This window comes from Gambusia affinis, linkage group LG11, assembly GCF_019740435.1.
Source record: "Gambusia affinis linkage group LG11, SWU_Gaff_1.0, whole genome shotgun sequence".
NCBI lineage: Eukaryota > Metazoa > Chordata > Actinopteri > Cyprinodontiformes > Poeciliidae > Gambusia > Gambusia affinis.
In genome coordinates this window covers 28,716,427-28,735,977 of record NC_057878.1, presented here as the reverse complement: position 1 = coordinate 28,735,977, position 19,551 = coordinate 28,716,427, and the positions used below count along the sequence as shown (strand labels likewise).

Here is a 19,551-nt window from a genome sequence, read left to right as displayed (position 1 = left end):
GTCAATTTAGCGCAATAGAGGTGAAGCTATGAAGCTAAATATCCTAAATAAATGTGTTGTTGCTGGGAAATTGATAAACATTTGGACAATCAGCATCCTGACGTTATGCAGATCCGGTTCCTTTCTAAGAGCCAGAATCCCAATAAAGGAAAATGTTAATAAACTAGTTTAGTTCTGTTGTTGAAATACTGTCCAGAAACAGCCAACATTTCATTTTCATGCGTAAAACAATTAGAACCTCTAAATAAAAAAATAATTATTTTTCTCTAAAGATTTTAGTCAGAAAATGTCAGAATTTCTGATTTTAAAAACAGTTTTTTTTCTCATTAGTTCTAATCATCCACCGTATTTTCATAAGATTATTCTGAAACCTGATTAAAAATTCTGTAAAAACAAACAAAAAACTTAATTCTAAGATGAAAAATTCATTCTGTGACAAAAGTCTGAATTTTTAGAAAAAAAGAGATTAAAGTGAGGATTCTGTGAAAAAAACTGTTTTTTTTTTTTATTGGCCTTAATCCTCCGTATTTCCTTAAACTTTGCTCAGTTTATTCTGAATTCTGACAAAGTCAGAAAAAAATCTGAATTTTAAGATTAAAATGAGAATTTGGAAAACATAAAAATCAGTATTTTTCTTCTCATTGGCCCTAATCCTCTTCTATATCTCTTTAATCTTTGCTCCGGGTATCATGACGCCCCCTGCAGGTCTGGAGCCGCAGGTCGCAGCGCTCTGCCAGAGCTCTGGTTCTCCCTGTCGACGGGTCGGTTCCGGTTCAGCGGTGAACTGTGGACTGAAGCGAGCGGCGTGGCTCCTCCCACTGCTTGTTCACCGTGAGCAGTGATGGCTGCCTGGTTGTCACGGAGAGCTGCGTGTGGGATCTGCAGCCTGCGCCGGCCGCTCTGCTGCAGCGCGCTGCGGTGGAGCTCCTCCGCCCTGCAGGAGAAGCTGCGGTCGGTGCAGGACCTGCCGCACGTCAGCACCCTGGAGATGCTGTACCGGGTTCTGGTCCAGGGATACTTCTCCTCTCTGCACACGCTGCAGGTCCGTCAGAACAGAGCTCTGGTCAAATGTCCAGCTGTCAGTTACAATCCATCATGTTTTCTGATTAATCCCTATTTTTGCTGTAACTGACCAGCCTGCACCTTATTTATTTAGGTCTGGGTGTGTTAACAGAAAACATGACCTTTGATCTCATAGATAAGAGGAATTTCAGGAAAACATGGCTGCAAATATATATTTCTTTATTAATATTACTGCTGCAGCTATTAGAGCAGCTCTGCTTTTTATTGCGTGTTAGTGCTGCATGTAACCACGTTGTGCTGTCTGAAGGTCTATGAGAAGCAGCTCTATGGACCCATTTATAAAAACGGACGCAAAGCGGTGTCAGTGAGCAGCGCCGAGCTGCTGGAGGAGCTGCTCCGGAAAGACGACAAGTTTCCCACCAGAGGAGACATGGATCTGTGGACGGAGTACCGCCAGATGAGAGGCCTGGGCTACGGACCCCTCACAGAGTAAACACCATTCACTTCCTGTTCCTTCCCCTGGTGAAACCGTGCAGACGGTCACCGTTCCATCCGGCATCAGTCTGGTTGATTATCAGACCGATCCTGGATGAACTGGTGGAGTTCATCTGAACTCGATGGTTTCCACTCAGAAACAAACACCCAGTTTGAACCACACAGTCACTCCTGATAGTCTGGGACACTCGGTTCTATTGGGGACTAAACGTTGAACATCTGAAGTATTTGAACAACCTGTTCCCCTCCTCGCCTCTGGGGGCGCTGCACCAGGAACCACTGAAGAAGACAATGAGAGCAACTTCCTTTTCTAGAAACATAAACATAAATGGAGTGCCATCAGATTTTAGCGGTTGGAGGATTTCTCTTTTGTCATAAAGGACCAGAATTCATTTCCCCGCTAACGCTAGGCTAGCATGTTTGTTTTGGTTGTATTTGCCCAGAATGCCCTGCGTTGCAGCCCACTTCCTGTTTCTGGTCCACTTCCTGTTTACATATGCATTCACCAAAGAATAAAGTAGAGCTGCAGTAGAGATTGGAGCTTCATACGTGGTGAAAAGGGGCCTCAAGACCCTGAGGTACCTCAGAGGGAAGTGGAAACAGGAAAAACAGATTTAAAAACAATCAACTTGAAAAACACATATAAGAAATGCCAAACTAGAGTCATTAGAGGTTTAAAGTATAACATAATGTGGATGTGTTGTGGTGGCTCAGGGGTTCAGCACAACCCACATAAGGAGGCCTCAGTCCTCGATGCGGCCGTCACAGGTTCGATTCCTGGCCTGGCGACCTTTGCCGCATGTCTTCCCCCCCTCATTACCCACTTTCCTGTCAGTTAACTATCAAATAAAGGCCACTAGAGCCAATAAAACCTTTTAAAAAAAAAAAAAAAAAAAAAAAAGTATAACATAATGCAGACTCAGAATATAAATAACTTTCTGCTGTTGTGAAGAAACTGTCCAACAAAAGGATTGAACCTAAAACGTCTAAACTGACCTGATCGATCAATCCAGAAGGTCAGCTTCAAACCAAACATTTTCCTAAAAGCTCCTGAAACTTTTCTGATGGACTGTGATGAGCTGTTTGTGCTGCAGGGAAGGCGAGCGCTGGTACAAGCTGAGGGCGGTTCTCAACAGGCGGATGCTCCATCCCAGGGATTCAGCTCAGTACGACGAGGTGATCAACGCCGTGGTGACCGACTTCATCAAACGGATCAAACGTCTGCGTCTCTGCAGCCCAACAGGCGACCTGGTTCCTGACATCGCCAACAAGTTCTACCTGTTCTCTCTGGAAGGTGTGTCCCATTGGTGATGAATCTCTGAGAACAGATTTTATTTAATTTTCAATATTTGGGTTTTCCCTCTCAGGTATTTCCTCCATACTGTTTGAGACGAGGCTCGGCTGTCTGAGAGAGGAGATTCCTGCCGGTACCCAGGAGTTCATCACTTCCATCTCTCAGATGTTTTCCAACGCCATTTATGTGGCGATCTTCCCAAAGTGGAGCCGCAGCGTGCTCCCCTACTGGCGGCGCTACATCGCTAGCTGGGATGGCATCTTCAGCTTTGGTGAGCTGCTGAGAAGAGCCAGTGGCCTAAACCAACTGGTGATCAATTTGCACTGAAATATGAAAAAAGCTGCAAAAGCTAAGTAGCTAGCACGAGTATATTAGCAGCTAGTTAGCTTCAGCTGCAACCGCCTCCGGTCACAGACCGCAGTGAAGATTTCTGTGCCAGACAGAAACATCCTGTAAGGTTAACCTGCATTTTCTAATGAATTTGAGACATTTTAAGATTTCTTAACTTTTGGTTTTCCTTCAGGTTGGTGCTACTTCATCCACTGTTACCGACTTTCCTGCTTTCAGCTCCACTGTTCCACCTGGTTCTGCTAACTGTCCCACTTCTGCTCCACAGAGCATACCTCCATGTCTCTACTCTCACTGAAGAGCACAACGTCATCTGCAAACATCATGACTCCTGTGATAGCTCACCAGCTAAACTCTAGCCATCAGCACTGCTTTTGTACCTTTGATATAATCCCATCTTTACCTATATCAGATTCACCAAAAATGCTAGAAGCTCTGACCAAATGGAAGATTTTGCATCTTGTTTGAAGACGTTTGCTAAGCTAAGCAGGTGTTGGAGGCGACTGCAGCAAAAATTAAACTGTCGGGTCTTCGCAATTTTATCCGACTTCTGTTGTTTAAGGTAAAACTATGATCGACAAGAAGATGGAGGACATCCAGCAGCGAGTGGACAACGACCAGGATGTGGAGGATGAATATCTGACGTACCTCCTGTCCAACTCCCAGCTGAGCACTAAAGATGTCTACGCCAGCGTGACGGAGCTGCTGTTAGCCGGAGTGGACACGGTACTCGACTCATTGAAACCCGTTTGTATTCCAGGGTTTGGGATTCTGACTTGTGATTTAAATGTGGCTGTGTTTCTGTCTCAAAGACCTCCAACACCCTGACCTGGGCTTTGTACCAGCTGTCCAGGAACCCAGAAACCCAGAACAAACTTTATGAGGAGGTTTCCTCTCTGGTACCGGCGGACCGGATCCCCAGCGCCGCAGACGTCACTGCGATGCCGTTTTTACGAGCCGTGATCAAGGAAACTCTGAGGTCAGACAGCATGGAGACACTCTGGCGTTAACTACACACAGCCTGTTTTTAATCTTATCTTATGTTTTGACAGGATGTACCCTGTGGTTTCTATAAATTCAAGGATCATAAAAGAAAAGCCTGTTGCTGTTGGTGGATATCAGTTTCCGGAGAAAGTGGGTCTGATTTTTGTTTTGTAGTTCAATAAAGTTCATTTTCTCCAGATTTAGTTTTTGAGAACAATCAGAACGATAGAAAACAGGATCATAATATTATTCCCTCTGTTGTTTTGCCAGACTTGTTTCACGCTCTGCCACTACGCCATCAGTCATGATGAGAACATCTTCCCAGAACCGTACCGGTTCAAACCGGAGCGATGGCTCCGTGACGGCCGCCAGAGGCCCAACGCCTTCGGCTCCATCCCGTTTGGCTACGGCGTTCGAGGCTGCGTTGGTCGCAGGATCGCAGAACTGGAGATGTACTTGGTTCTGTTTCGGGTAGGTAGGAAACCCGAACGCAGCATCATCATAAAGAAACGTTCACATCTGCATTCAAACCAAACCAGAGTTCACTTCAACCGGACCCAGACGGAGGTTTGGGTCAGATAAATGCTGAAGGAATGCAGCAATTATTTAATAATAATTACATTTATTCAAGTCAAATTCATACATTCATTACACCCAGATTGATACTTTCACAGCATTTCCTTCCCATTGAGAACATTGGTGGATTTCTGTATTAAAAATCTGTGTATTAGTTTTATATAATTAGGTTTTCGTTATCTTGGGGACAGAATCATTAAAATAAATACTTAAAGTTTATCTGTCAATGTCTTTTCTACAATATTCTGAATTATTATGTATTTTTGACATTTCTTCTCAGCTTATTCGAGAGTTTGAAATCAAACCGAACCCCACTGCGGATGATCTAAAGATCGTCAGTCGGTCCGTTTTGGTGCCAAACAAGCAACTGGACCTGCAGTTTGTGGACCGACCATGAAGAAACAGTTTGATTCAACATTTTAGATAAACGTCCCAAAAGTGCTGCTTCTGTTGTATTTTCATATGAAAACTCCTAAAACTAAAACTGTGTGCATTTCCACACTTTAATCATTAATAAGGAGAAAAACTATTGAAGCGTTTTCTGTATGCTAACGTTAAAGCTAGCTGCTGCTAACAGGCCTTCCTGTTTCTGGAGCGTTTACATTGTTGATGTGCAGAAACAATCAGGAAGTGAACAACACTGAACCGTCTTTTTGTTTTGCTAAATTCTAATGTTTGTAGTTTAGTGTGTATAATTTATAGACAGGGTTTCTAAAATTTATGTCATTTGGACAAAATTGTCAAGTAAAATACTAGGAGAAACGTACATGTGTTTTGTAAAGTAGAATAAAAAATGATCATTTTGTACTGGTTCAACAGTATTTTAATTAAACAAATAGTCTGTTCTATTGTTGTTGGAAAGAGTTTTATAAATCATTGTAGATTGAAAACTTAAAAGAGGAATTTTTCAGGTTTGCCTAATTAAAATAAAGACATTTGGGTTTTTAATTCTTTTGAATTAGTTGGAAAAAGCAGAAAGCAGATCTGAGCTTGATGTGGTTTTATTTACTGTGACATTTAAAGAGAAATCAAAAACTGTGGCTATTAAAAGATGAATACTTGATTGTACTGAATACATTCATAGTAAAAAGATTTAAATTCCTCAAATCATTTTTATTTAAATGATCATTTGAAATAAAAGGCTGCAGGTCAGATTAGCATCATTCCTGCTGTTGTTTATACTTGTTGTTCTGTCTGTATGTTTGAATATCTGATTACATGTTTGTCATAAACGATAATTATGTTCCATTAATTTGCTTTTCATAATGTAATTAGTAATATAATGTTTTACCTTTGTGGTATAATCTATATTTGTGTTAATTCAGTTTTATTTTTCTTGTTACAAAATTTAAGAGATAATTTTCGTCTTCCACAGATTTTATAAATGTAAAATAATTAAATTATAACATCTTTATTTAAAATATTTGTTTCCTCTTTTCTATTTGCTGAAGTCATCCATCCATCATCCATCATCCATCCATCATCCATCCATCCATCCATCCATCATCCATCCATCATCCATCCATCATCCATCATCCATCCATCATCCATCCATCCATCATCCATCATCCATCATCCATCCATCCATCCATCATCCATCCATCCATCATCCATCATCCATCCATCCATCATCCATCCATCATCCATCCATCATCCATCCATCATCCATCCATCCATCATCCATCCATCAGCCATCCATCCATCCATCATCCATCCATCATCCATCCATCCATCATCCATCCATCCATCATCCATCATCCATCCATCATCCATCCATCATCCATCCATCCATCCATCATCCATCCATCCATCATCCATCCATCCATCATCCATCCATCATCCATCATCCATCATCCATCCATCATCCATCATCCATCCATCTTCGTAGAGTCAGATACTCGGTTGCTGCTGTTTCCTGTTGGGAGCTGATAGATGGAGGATTATCGACTCGTTCTCAGTTCAGAACATTGTAGAATGAAGCATCATAATCTGCATGAACAGATTAGCGTTAGCTTCATGGACGAACAGGGTAACCAGATCACCAAGTTACTTTAATTAGTCAGAGCTCTGTGCCTCTGGTAAGGCACAGAGCTCCAGTGGATGGGAAAGTTTTCATCAGAATTTATTTGGCAAAAGTTTTTTAACGTGGATAGAAACACGGCTAGTGCACATCTGGGAAGGTCAACCATCAGGTCATCCTGAGCCTAATGAGGGAAATGACCAACAGGTGTGCAGGTGCCAACAGACTCACACACACACACACACACACACACACCAACAGAGATCCTCTGAGCAGGAAGATGAGTCACTCGCAGTGCAGGACTGGTGCAGTTCCTTGAAGACATTACTATGAAACAGTTCAGCCTGGTATTCAGCATAAAGGCTTCCAAGTTCAGGAAAGTTCAGATTGTCTAATCAGTCGGACGTTTTGCTGTCAGCAGCTGGTGTTTCATGCTCAGCCCCAGAGGTTGTGTAATCCAGAGAGAGGAGGTTTCACATGCTGGGCTGTTCCCTTAAAAGGGAAACCAACTTCATTGTTGGGAGCAGATTGGCTTATTAAGACGTTTCACAATAAGTCCGTCCGGACAGATTACACAACTCAAAAGGGTTTAAACCAGAGAAAACTGAACATTTCCTCAGACTCCTTCCTTTGTGGTTTGTGTCTTCAGATCTGGACGGGTTAAATCGTGCTCCGGACCGACCCCTCCCTGCCTCAGCAGCTTGGATGTAACAGGATCCGCGTGTTTTCCACTCGCCTCCTGCCATGGCTGCGTGGCTGTTGAGCAGAGCGCTGTCAGGGAGAAGTGGCGGACTGCTGCCATGGAGCCGGGTCTGCTGCCGCCGGGAGCGGTGCCGGACCGCTCCCACCCTGCAGGACAAGCCTCGGACCGCCTCGGACCTGCCCCGGGTCAGCGACTGGGAGATGCTCTACAGGATGCTGGTCCAGGGCTACTACAACCGTCTGCATGAGCTGCAGGTACCTGACCGCTCTGCAGCTTTCACACCTGCAGCCAAAGCCTGAAGCGCTTCCACATCCTGGTGCCAACAAATCTGAAGCCGACAGCACGGTTCTGTTGGCGTTAGATATGTTGCATGACCAAAACAAGGGCAGGTTTTGGTCATGCAGTTGTTTTTCATGACCAAAGCAAATGCTGCTCAGGTAGTTTTACCTTTGTTTCTATTGGAGACGCACCGATCCCATTGCTAATGACGTCACTACTGGATGTTCGGGCAAACAAAGCAAACAGAACGTAAGGTTCCTGGAGATTTGTTTCCATATTCCTTGATGCAGAAGCTCAGTGTGGAGAAACCTGAACAATGGTTGAAATGCAGAGAGAGAAAACAGCGATGGCTGAAAGGCAGGTTTTCATCCTGGCTACTGACACTGTTAGCTAGAGTTGCTAGCACTACTCTGTCTGAGTTCCCGCCAAGTAATAAAATATAAAAATATTGACTCCTCAATGCCTTGCAGTTCATTTTCCAATTAAATATCAGTTTGTAAAAGCCTGTGAATCGATTAGACCTCCTGTCCTGAGGAGCTCTCTGTCGCTACACCGGCTCTGTGTCAAATGAAACGATTCTGCAGCTGGAGTTTATTTGTAGTCAACAAAAAATTAAACTGTGCATATTGATAACCTAAATCACACCAATCAGAAACAAAATCAACTGTTCAGACGTTTCCCCAAAACAACTCACCGTTTGTCCGAAGAGAAAATGGCCGCCAGAGCAGCTGATCTAAATTTAGTAGCTTTACGTCATTTGCAATCGGCCCGATATAGAAAATAAATCTAGATATCCGTGACGATCTTTCTGAGTTATACTTTTCTATTCAGTATAACTCTGTGTTTTGTTATTTATTTTACATCATATTTAGATTCCTAACGGCACTTTCTGAAACATGTAGAAGAAACATTTGTTGCAGTTTATTTTTTTTTATGTTTTTTATGCTTTATAATTTATTTTACATTGTTATATCGCTCACTGCACTGACTGAACAAATTAAAGTTGTTTTAATGTTTGACCAAACTTTGAAGCTGTTGGTGTTTTTTGTTGTTCTGTTCTGGTGCAAAACCAGTAAATAAAACTGTAATTCAGTAAATTTCTGTCTGTTTGGAAAAAAAGAAATGTTTAAATCGATTCAGATACTAAACCTCAGATATCAGTATCGGAAGGGAAAGAAGTGGGTCGGTGCAGCCCTAGTTTCTATGGCAACCACCAGGGCGCTGGGAACGCTGGGAGCGTTCAGCTGAGGTCAGGTTACAGGTTTTTATCAGGATTCTGATCGGATTCTGATTCGGTCTGATCGGGTCTGATCGGGTTTGATCAGATTCTGATCGGGTTTGATCGGGTCTGATCAGATTCTGATCGGGTCTGATCGGGTCTGATCGGGTCTGATCGGGTTTCCCTCTGTTCTCTTCCTCTCAGCTGTATGAGAAGCAGCTGTATGGACCCATATACTGGAGCGGGCTGAAGTCGGTGTCGGTGAACACGGCCGAGCTGCTGGAGGAGCTGCTGAGGAAGGACGAGAAGTTTCCGTCCAGAGGAGACATGACTCTGTGGACGGAGTACCGAGACATGAGGGGGTTCGGATACGGACCCTTCACAGAGTAAACACACACTGCATCCAGTTTGTAAAAACCAAACTAAACTGTTGTGATGGATGTAAAACAGCTTTCCAGGAATAAAGGATGAACTGAAAGAGGTTCAATGACCAGAATTTTAAACATTTTTTCCTTCCACAATCAAAAAAAGAGAAAAAAAATCAGGTAGACTGGACACACAAACATTTTTATTTTTTAAGACCTTGAAGAGCTAGCTTAACACATCGATCACAGATAACTTGACATCAGGTCAGGCTGAGGCAGCAGAGTGGTGGTAGGAAGAAATACCGCCACCTGCAGGTCGGAGTGGGCGTCAATATAATGTTTTTGACAAATTTACAAAAATGACAAAAATGTTTTTGAGAAAATTTACAATAAATACAAGTGATGAAGACTGTCAAAGAAAATATGGAGAGCAGAGTTTTAGGATCTTCTCTTAAATCTGGTTTAGTCGACATTATCGCCACCTGCAGGCAAAGCACAATTACTGCATTCTTGATTTAAATCTCAGTCTGCAGTCTTGATTTTTATTTATGAAACACATTAAAGAACTTCCTATCACTGGTTGCCATGGTTATTCCCGCCATTTCTTGGATGCAGAGTGAAGTTCTGAAAATGACATGTTGTATTGAAATAATATAATGAACTGTGGAAATATTAATGTCTACATGTTTTTTAAATGCAAAACTCTTGTCTCAATATTTCCACACTGAAAGAAAAACATGTTGGATGTTTTTGTGTCGTTTCCTTCATTTGCTCTTGGTGCAGCGCCCCCACAGGCGAGGAGGGGAACAGGTTGCTCCGCGGAAAAAGATACAAATGTTGCAACTTTGTTCCCCAATCAAACGAGTTTATCACACTGTCAGGTGTGAAAACACTTAAAACTGGCAGTTCTGTAAAAACTGTAAATTGTGTTTAAACTTTGGTTTAATCAAATCAAACATTTTTTCATCTTTTTTTATGAAAGGTGTTTCTGCTGTAAATGTATCTGAGCTGTGGAGTTCCTCAGGGCGCTGTGTTCGCACCACTTTGACCAAAATATCCTTTTAGTGCGTAGGAAAACATTTCATATATTTTGACATGCAAATCTAAACATCAAGATATGCAAAAAAACACAATTCACTCAACATCACCAACAGACTGTCAGCTTTGGGCTTGGTATTAATTTTCTCTCCACTCTTAGAAAATGTGATGAGCTGTTTGTGCTGCAGGGAAGGCGAGCGCTGGTACAAGCTGAGGGCGGTTCTCAACAGGCGGATGCTCCATCCCAGGGATTCAGCTCAGTACGACGAGGTGATCAACGCCGTGGTGACAGACTTCATCAAACGGATCAAACGTCTGCGTCTCTGCAGCCCAACAGGCGACCTGGTTCCTGACATTTCCAATGAGCTGTATCTGTTTTCTCTGGAGGGTATGCAGCAAACGTCATTCCCAGAACCAGTACTCTGACAAGTGGTTTTTAATTTGGTGTTTAACTGATCTTGTCGCCCAGGAATCGCCTCCATCCTGTTTGAGACTCGGCTCGGCTGCCTGGAAAAGAAAATTCCTGCCGGAACCCAAGAATTCATAAACTCCATCGCCCAGATGTTCTCCAACAGCATGGCTGTGGTGATAACGCCCAAGTGGAGCCGCGGTCTGCTGCCGTTCTGGGGGCGCTACATCGCCGGCTGGGAGGGCATCTTCAGCTTCGGTGAGTTGGAGGAAACAACTGGTGAGCGTCGCAAACCGATAAATCACCACGTTTTGCTGCCAAATGTCTGTAATAAAAAGTCTCACAAGAGATGCAGTTTATAAGTCAGGAGGCTGTATAATATCACACTGCGGTCTGATTGCCGACAAAACCAACAGCTTTTATTCAGGTCATTAAACATTGAACACTATGCTGAACACAGAAAGCAGCTTTCAGTCACCTGAATAAACACAGGTTGTTCATCAAATGGTGTAAAAACAGCCTTCAGGATGGATTTAGTGCTATTTTATGAAATCCTGACTTGCTTGATTTTTTTCAACCAAATGTGAGTTAAAGGTGAAAACTTGTGGCACTTTTGGGTTGCCGTAGGCGAGGATGTGTTTGTAAGAGTTGAGGACGCTCCAGAAACATCCTGAGTGAGACGCAGACGCTCAGCTGAGGGTTTTTAACCATAACATCATAAATACATGAATGGTCATTCGTTTGCCTGGGAGCTGATTGGCTGAACTACTGAGAGCAGAAATGAGGAAAATGTAAATGTTGTAAATATGTAAATGTCTACAATAAGACGGCTTCCACCGTGTGCATTGATTCATATTAAGGTTTATTTGGTGTTTAAACAATTAAAACAGGCAGTTATAAGAATATTAGTTGATTTTTGGTGTAAACTCTACCTGAACTCTTAGTTCAGTTAAATCCAACAGAAAGAGAATCTGATCAAACAAAACTAACAATAAGAGACTGAAACAATCCCAAGCTTCATTTGCTCTTCCTGTAGCTAAAACTTTGATTGACAAGAAGCTGGAGGACATCCAGCAGCGAGTGGACAGCGACCAGGATGTGGAGGGTGAATATCTGACGTACCTCCTGTCCAACACCCAGATGAGCAGTAAGGACGTCTACGCCAGCGTGACGGAGCTGCTGTTAGCCGGCGTGGACACGGTACGCACACACAGGTCCTGAACAGGTCAACATCCTGCTCACTGCTTCGCTTCAGTATTTCTGACGCCTACAGCTCTTTCCAGGAACGTTTTGGTGTTTATTAACTTTGTTGGTATTAATATTAAAGCTACTTTCTGGTTGCATGTCTGTGTTTCTGTCTCAAAGACCTCCAACACCCTGACCTGGGCTTTGTACCAGCTGTCCAGGAACCCAGAAACCCAGAACAAACTTTATGAGGAGGTTTCCTCTCTGGTACCGGCGGACCGGATCCCCAGCGCTGCAGACGTCACTGCGATGCCGTTTTTACGAGCCGTGATCAAGGAAACTCTGAGGTCAGACAGCATGGAGACACTCTGGTGTTTCTAACAAGAATCACTCTAATAACCACACCCTGTTAACAATCTGCTGAACGGATCTCCAACAGGATGTACCCTGTGGTTCCGATGAACGCACGGATCATTACAGAGAAACCCATTTCTGTTGGTGGATATCAGTTTCCAAAGAAAGTGGGTCTGATTCTTCTTTATAACCCAGTATTATATATTTTGCACATATTTACTGTGAATATCTATAAGATCTATGAGAAACATTACAATTAAAGGTCATTGGCTTCTCAAACAACTGATCTTTAATTTATAATTTAAATGTTTTAAAAGTCTTCTTTCCTGACCAGCTGGTGAGAATAAAAGTTATCCACATGTGAATCTGCGGCATCAGAATGTTTACCAAGCTCAAATTTAAGTAACCTTTTGTGACATCAGCAAGATGGCGTCCAGATCAGTCCGTTTGAGTCAAATGGAGGCCCAACACTAGTACTGACTGTCGGTGTAAAGGTTTAAGTTGGGTGGATGTCTTCTGGCAGGTTGAAATGGGCCGTGCTAACCTTCCTGAATCTTTTGACTCGTCTTCCTCCAGACTGGTTTCACGTTCTGCCACTACGCCATCAGTCATGATGAGAACATCTTCCCAGAACCGTACCGGTTCAAACCGGAGCGATGGCTCCGTGACGGCCGCCAGAGGCCCAACGCCTTCGGCTCCATCCCGTTTGGCCACGGCGTTCGAGGCTGCGTTGGTCGCAGGATCGCAGAACTGGAGATGTACTTGGTTCTGTTTCAGGTAACAAACGATGCAACATCATGATAAAGAAGCTTAAAAAGGTACTGATTCCAGAAAGATTAGAAAGTCAGAATTGTATCATAAAACGTTAAATAGTCCTTTCACACAACCCTGTGGAACGCCGTGACCAACTCCGGTATGTGAGCGAAGCTTCCAGCTAAGATAAGGAACATTGATTGATTCTTGATTCCCGGTTGGATTCAGATACAATCCAACCCTGGAATCTGTTATAAATGATGTTTTAACATTAAACATGAATAGAGCGGAGTGTCGTCTGCATAGAGTTTGATTCTCATAAACTGTTGCTGCCTGCTGGGAGAAATAAAGACCTTTTCTCAACACAGAACGTTGTGGAATGAAGCAGGATAATCTGCATGGCAATATTATCCTTATCTTCAGAAAAAACCTAAATAAAATGTGAATGTTTGAGGAACAGGAAACAGACAACAGATCAAAATAAAACCTAATAAGAAGCTTTAATTTAACTCAGAACCGATGAGCTTCCATAGAAATCCACTGAGGCATGAAACGTCACAAACAGGAACAGATAAACTCCAAGATCCACAGATCAGAACCAGAACCTTTCAACACCAGACGAGATCAACTTGGTGTCTGAATCTCTGAAATCAATTCTTCAACTTTCCACCAATCCATCCATTTCTGAAGTTACATAAAATTATTAAAATGAAGCTTCACTATTTTTATTTACTTCCAGCTGATTCGTCACTTTGAAGTCAAGCCAAACTCGTCGACCGGAGAGTTGAAAAGCATCAATCGTACAGTTCTGGTTCCAGACAAACAGCTGGACCTGCACTTTGTGGACAGATGAAGAACCAGACCTGACTGAGTCCGACCGGGTCGACTGGGCCGTGTGATTACTGCATAACCACAGCTTCACTGGAGAAACTAACGACTCTTTCTCATTTATTACTGTAATGTTTTTACTGTTATCAGTTCCAGCTCCTGTGGATGAACCATCAACTATCTGAGTTTTTATATGGCTTATGTTGTAAATAATATGTTTTTGTTTTTGTTTGCTCACTTTATGTAAAACACTAAATAAATCTGTGTGCTTGTGGTTTTGCTCTAACCTTCATCACAGCTGCAGCTGAGATCAGGCAGACATCTTCCCGTATCGAGCAAAGTGCTGAGAGAAACGCTGTTTATAAAATACGTGGAACTGAATTTGAAGATTAAACAATCTGATCTGCTGTTACATAACAAGCAGCTGTGGACCATGAGAGCAACAATCTGCTCCTAGGAGGCTGCAGGCTTGATTAGTTAACCAACTAAATAATTAAATCCTAACTAAATATTTACTTAGCAAACCAAGTATTTAGTTTGAATCTAAATCTTTAGTTAAAAAGCTAAATATTTAGTTTCAAGTTAAATATTTTGAGTTTGCTAAAATGAACTAAAATCTAATCAGCACTGAACTGGTTAAATATTGATACAAATACTGATTTTTAAGCTAAATATTTAGTTTTTAGCTAAACATTTGGAGCTAGCTAAATAATTTTAAATAAGATATTTAGCTCTAAGCATGTTCAATAGAAAAATATCTTGCTAGGAGATAAATATTTAATTTGCTAAATAAATATTTAGATTAGAGCTAAGTATTTACATTCCGAACTAAATATTTTGCTTAGTAAATATTTAGTTTGGATCTAAATATTTAAATAGTAAGGAAGATAATTAAGAAACAAAATATTTTTCTCGCTAATTAAAATATGTAGCTAGCTAATTAAATATTTAGTTTCTAATTGTGGAACTTATATGAATATCATGGTGAAAGTTTGACTGAAAAATGATCCTCCATTCTTTCTCTTCTGGCTAAATAATCCAGATTGTTGCCAAAGTTTGACTGTAACGTCAGTAGACTTGCTTTGTGTTGAAGCAAACAGCAGGGGGCGGTGTTGCTCAACAAGCAGTTGAACTTCAGGGCCAAATGTTCGGAGTCAATATTTGAGTCCAGACTAACAGATTCAGCTGAATTTAAAATATGAAAAGAGGACGGTGGTTTAGTTTTATAGCTGGTAGTTAAAGTAACCAGAAGCTTTTTAAAACTTCTCCAACATGTACGCTTTGATCCTGAGCGACAGCACGAAGAGCCAATCAGGGAGCGACTTGTTGGGACACACGTAAAGGTGAGTGAGTGTCGCTGCAGCTTCAGTCTGTAGACTACCTGTTTGTTCCCTCAGACTGGCGGAGCAGCTGCGGAAACACCTGGAAACTTCCCCGCAGGGCTGATCGGGTTCTCCAGCGCAGTGATGCCGGGCAGGCCGCCGGCCGCTCGGCCGCAATGAGGTCCTGATTCCTGGCCGCCTACAGCCGCAGGGAGCCGCGGGGAGCCGGGCGAGAGGCCGGGAGGAAGCCGCTCTGGTGGATGGGTCTGTGGAGGAGCTCGGATGGGATGCACGGTGAGCTTCATCTGCTGCGAAGAGGACTTTCTGCAGATGCCCCTTTACCAGCATGAGGACGAGAAGAAGAAGGAGGTGAGGAAGCTGCAAAAGTTTCAGGAAAGCCATTTTTAATCTGGTCATCTGGTTTTTATCAAAAGTTCACTTTAAGTTAAAAAGTTTAACTGCTTTTAAGTCCAATTCTTGGACCTTTAAGCAGAAACAATCATGTTCCCATGTAGAGGTGGGCATTCAACGTGATAAATTGATCATAATGAGAATTTTGATTTATTGTTACGATAGGTTTCAATTAATGACGCTTAAACTCCCCAAAACTGCCCCCGTTGTTAGGAATGATATTTTTACAGTTTTCTCCAGTGTTTGTTCATTGAAAGTCTTAATAAATCCTAAATATGGTCACCATGTGAAGATTAGTGATATAAATAAAACTTCTTTATGTGACTGAGTCCTAATGAAACTCAGTAAAAATGTATTTTAAGAGCATTATTTCTGTATTTATGTAATAAATAGTTCTTGTCATCACTTCTCAGTATGATACTGCGTAATATCATACTAAAACTTTAAATATGATATATTAATAAAAAAAATTATTCTTCCATTGGGCACTTAAAAAAGCAGCCAGTTGTTTTGGGCAATAAGTTAAAGAATTTTTGGGGTCTAGAAAAAGATCCCGATTGTTGAGTGGCACTGCTCTGTTACTTAGCAACCACAGCAGAGCTCCACCCGTTACTTAGCAACCCTGTTTTCTCACCTTATGCGCTGCACAATGGCTGCTGGAAAACACAACACAAGTGTTTTGTTGTTGTCTTGCCATCCAGAAATCACTTGCTGCATTCTGATTGGTTGTGCAGGAGGCTCCACTTCTGCTTTTCGAAGCTGTTTGGTTGTATAATTGCTCATCTGTTTGTGGCCATTTTGACATCCAAGTGTAAACCTTGAGGCCGACTAAAACCTCCTGACCTAAGAATGATTTTGAGCAGAAAATGAGATGAACATGTTTTGTTTTGCCCATAAATCGATCCCAACCTTTTTCTGGGAGAATAATAAAACTTTAAGTCCATTTCGTCTCTGATCCCCGTCAAATCGTAGGTTTTTCTCCTCAGACTGTCTCCAGGTTCCTGAACTGAGTCGTGGACCAGCTGGGGAAAAAAAATGAAGGATCTAATGCCTCCATCTTAACTCTGGTTCTGTGTGGGAGGCAGGTAGACCAGGTAGACTGTTCACCTTAGTGAAAGGAAGCTGGAAGAGTCCCACTTCCTGCCTGCAGCCGTTAGTAGGCATCTGATCCCAGATCCATCTGATCCCAGATCTATCTGATCCCAGAGCCATCTGATTACAGCTGGTGGACCTGGGTTGGTTTGGTTGTTTCATCTCCCCTCCGTCTGTTTTGATCCTCTGATGTTTCTCCGTCTTCTCGTGGCGTTCAGCTGCGTTGTCGTCCAGGTGAAGCCGGTTCAGCTCAGAGCTGATGTTTCCGTGCGGTTTGCGGTAAACCCGGCTGACGTCCCAGCAGGGATCCGGAGTCTGGCCGGGTTTGGTGGGAATGCCGCTCCGACTGGCGCTGCTGTGTTTCAGCTTGTTTTAACGTGGAAACATAAATATGTGGATGTTTGCATGACAGACGATATGTGATCAACAATTTATCCAAAAACAAGAAGAGAGACGAGCGACTCCTGAAGACATCAGGAGGAAAAGCTTTTGACTGATTTTATTATAAATACACATCTATCCCAGCAGGGATTATTGAGAAGAGTCGGCATAATTTCTCCCTGTAGAAAATCTGCTGCCAGATGAGACTGGATCCTTAAAGGGGCAGTATCCTGTGAAATCTACACTTTTCAGGTTTACGTCACGTTATTTTGTTAGTCCCTCATCAGACACATACCTGGAGGGTTGCTTTGATTCTTTCATGCTTGTTTGAGAAATCCTTTGATCTCCATGGTAACCATAGAGGTTGCCATGGAGCATACACAAAGCGCTGCCTGTCTCTTTAAGAACCTCCTACTCAGTAAGAACAGGAGGTTCTTAAAGAGACACAGACCCCATTTCAAATCACCAACTTTCATGTATAGAGGATTTTATATCAACATAAAGTAACATAATTATTTTATTGTGCTATAAAATGATCCTATGGAATATACATAATGCTGCCTCTTTTTTATTGAGTTCTCTTGTTTTTTAAAATCTCCTCTTGGCTGTTGGACTGTTTAATTAGTTTATTGTGAAACACTTATATCTTAAAATAAACGAAGGTTTACTTACTTGCTTTACTAGAAGCTACCAAAGAGTTATGATGTAACGTTTTGAACACCAAACTGGTTGGGGTTTGATTCTGATGACATCACAACTCCGTTTTTTCCTGCAAAAATGTGTCTGTAATATTTTATAAAACGGAGTGATGGAGTGGTGGATGGAAGCAGCTGAAAGTCTATTTTCTCTCCAGAAGTTAAACGTTGTTCCACTCAGACTGCGGTTTGTTCTGAGTTTTACAGATTTTCAGAACAGAGACGTTTCGTCATTTCTGGACTATTTTAACGCACCTGATTTTACACAACTCTGAGCCAATCAGGAAATTCCCATTTACTGTTGCATTGTTCAGGAAAAATAAACATTGAAGGTGGAAAAAACATTTCAGTTTAAATACGGATGTGAAAACTGAGTTAAACAAAATGTATTCAGAACTTTAGACTTTTAATAAAAAATAAATTAACCTCTAAGTTTGTTTTCCTGGGTAAAACGAGACATGTGCCTCTAAAAGTTAATAAAACAATATAAAAAAGTTCTAACAGTAATTCCTGATTTACTTTTTATTTTTCAATAATCAGTTTCAAAGAGCAGATTTTCTCTCAGTTCGTTTTTCTCCTGCTGCACACGGTGGACACACACACTGTCTCCAACAATGCACAGGTTGTGTTGGTGTGTGTTGGTGTGTGTAGCATTCCTCAGTGTGTTTCCTTCAGAGCCGTGAAGCTGTGAGGGTCCTGCACGCCGACCAACAGCTGGCTGAGGCCGACGGCAGCAGAGCTTTTACTTCGGATCAGTAAATCTGGGCTTGCTGTTGGATTTTAAGGTCTAATTGGAGCTAAAGGCTGATTCTGATGCTAACGGCTCCAAATTGTTTCTGGTTTCTGCTCCATAGTGAACTGGAGCGAGCCGCTCCCAGCTCAGAATAGCAGGTTGAAACTCTGGTGTCAAATGTTGAGCAGCTGATCGTTCAAATAAAAGCGATCGCTGATCGGAGGACAAGCTGCTCGCTTCCTGTCTGAGCAAAATGAACAATAACTTTTATTTATGCAGGTTATTTATATTGGATCAGTCATTTTCTGGAGGAGGTTTGATGCTTTAATTATCTGCTTGTGTTGATTAAAATGCACCAGACTGGAGTTTTTCTTGTATTGTTTCTTGTTTTACTACCAGACAGTGAAATCAGAATCCAGTTGAATGTAACAACGTAATAATCGAACTGCGTCCTGTTTAGATGGAGACTAAAACAACAAAAACAAACTTTCTGAAGGAAAACCTATAAAAATGTTTTAGAGCTTAATTATTCTGTGTCATTGTATTATAACAACATTTAAACAATAAACTTGTCAAATGAAATCTTAAGACAACTGGATGGAACTGTAAATAAAATTATTTTACAGGATTATTTCATCACCTCAACATTTTCTTCTTCTGCACTTTTGGTTGTTTTGTCATTAGAACCTGCTTGATTGGTCAAGATTGTGCAGAAATATATTTATAAATCAGAGCTGGATGGACGGACTGAGGGAAGAAACTGTGTCTGTGGCGCCGCCCTGCAGGTTAAAGTCCAAACAGTTCATGTCCAGAATGTGTGGGATCTGCAGAGATGTTATCTGCTCTTTTCCTGACCATTGACCTTTCAAACAATCTATTAGTCTGTTAGATTGATTGATTGATTGATTAATTGATTGATTGACAGTTCAAAATGTTTTGCATCATAAGTCGCCATGCAGCCACCGTTTGATCTGGACAGAACTGTTACTGTGTGAAAATGAAGCTTGAACTTCACGGCTAATGGGCGGAGCCAAGCTCTGGTAC

The 19,551-nt window shown here is 41.9% G+C and overlaps 3 protein-coding genes across 3 annotated transcripts in view; all 3 read left to right on the top strand.

Annotated features, from left to right (window-relative positions):
- Window positions 1-698: 698 nt before the first annotated feature.
- On the top strand, window positions 699-6,141 carry LOC122840053 (sterol 26-hydroxylase, mitochondrial-like). Its single transcript, XM_044132174.1, has 9 exons — window positions 699-1,042; window positions 1,331-1,512; window positions 2,613-2,812; window positions 2,886-3,083; window positions 3,723-3,886; window positions 3,973-4,139; window positions 4,213-4,294; window positions 4,415-4,615; window positions 5,001-6,141. Exons 1-9 carry the CDS (start codon window positions 842-844, stop codon window positions 5,115-5,117), a joined length of 1,512 nt encoding a protein of 503 aa, XP_043988109.1. The 5' UTR covers window positions 699-841; the 3' UTR covers window positions 5,118-6,141.
- Window positions 6,142-7,168: 1,027 nt separating this feature from the next.
- Window positions 7,169-14,147, top strand: LOC122840052 (sterol 26-hydroxylase, mitochondrial-like). The gene is made up of 9 exons (XM_044132172.1): window positions 7,169-7,697; window positions 9,146-9,327; window positions 10,533-10,732; window positions 10,814-11,011; window positions 11,790-11,953; window positions 12,119-12,285; window positions 12,378-12,459; window positions 12,869-13,069; window positions 13,785-14,147. The coding sequence occupies exons 1-9, from the start codon at window positions 7,485-7,487 to the stop codon at window positions 13,896-13,898; spliced, it is 1,521 nt and encodes a 506-aa protein (XP_043988107.1). The 5' UTR covers window positions 7,169-7,484; the 3' UTR covers window positions 13,899-14,147.
- Window positions 14,148-15,037: 890 nt separating this feature from the next.
- Window positions 15,038-19,551, top strand: part of LOC122840376 (protein kinase C iota type-like) — a 67,578-nt gene continuing 63,064 nt past the window's right edge. Inside the window, exon 1 of the mRNA XM_044132730.1 lies at window positions 15,038-15,564. Within this exon, the coding sequence (XP_043988665.1) occupies window positions 15,478-15,564 (87 nt within the window). The 5' untranslated portion in view covers window positions 15,038-15,477. The remainder of the gene's footprint in view (window positions 15,565-19,551) is intronic.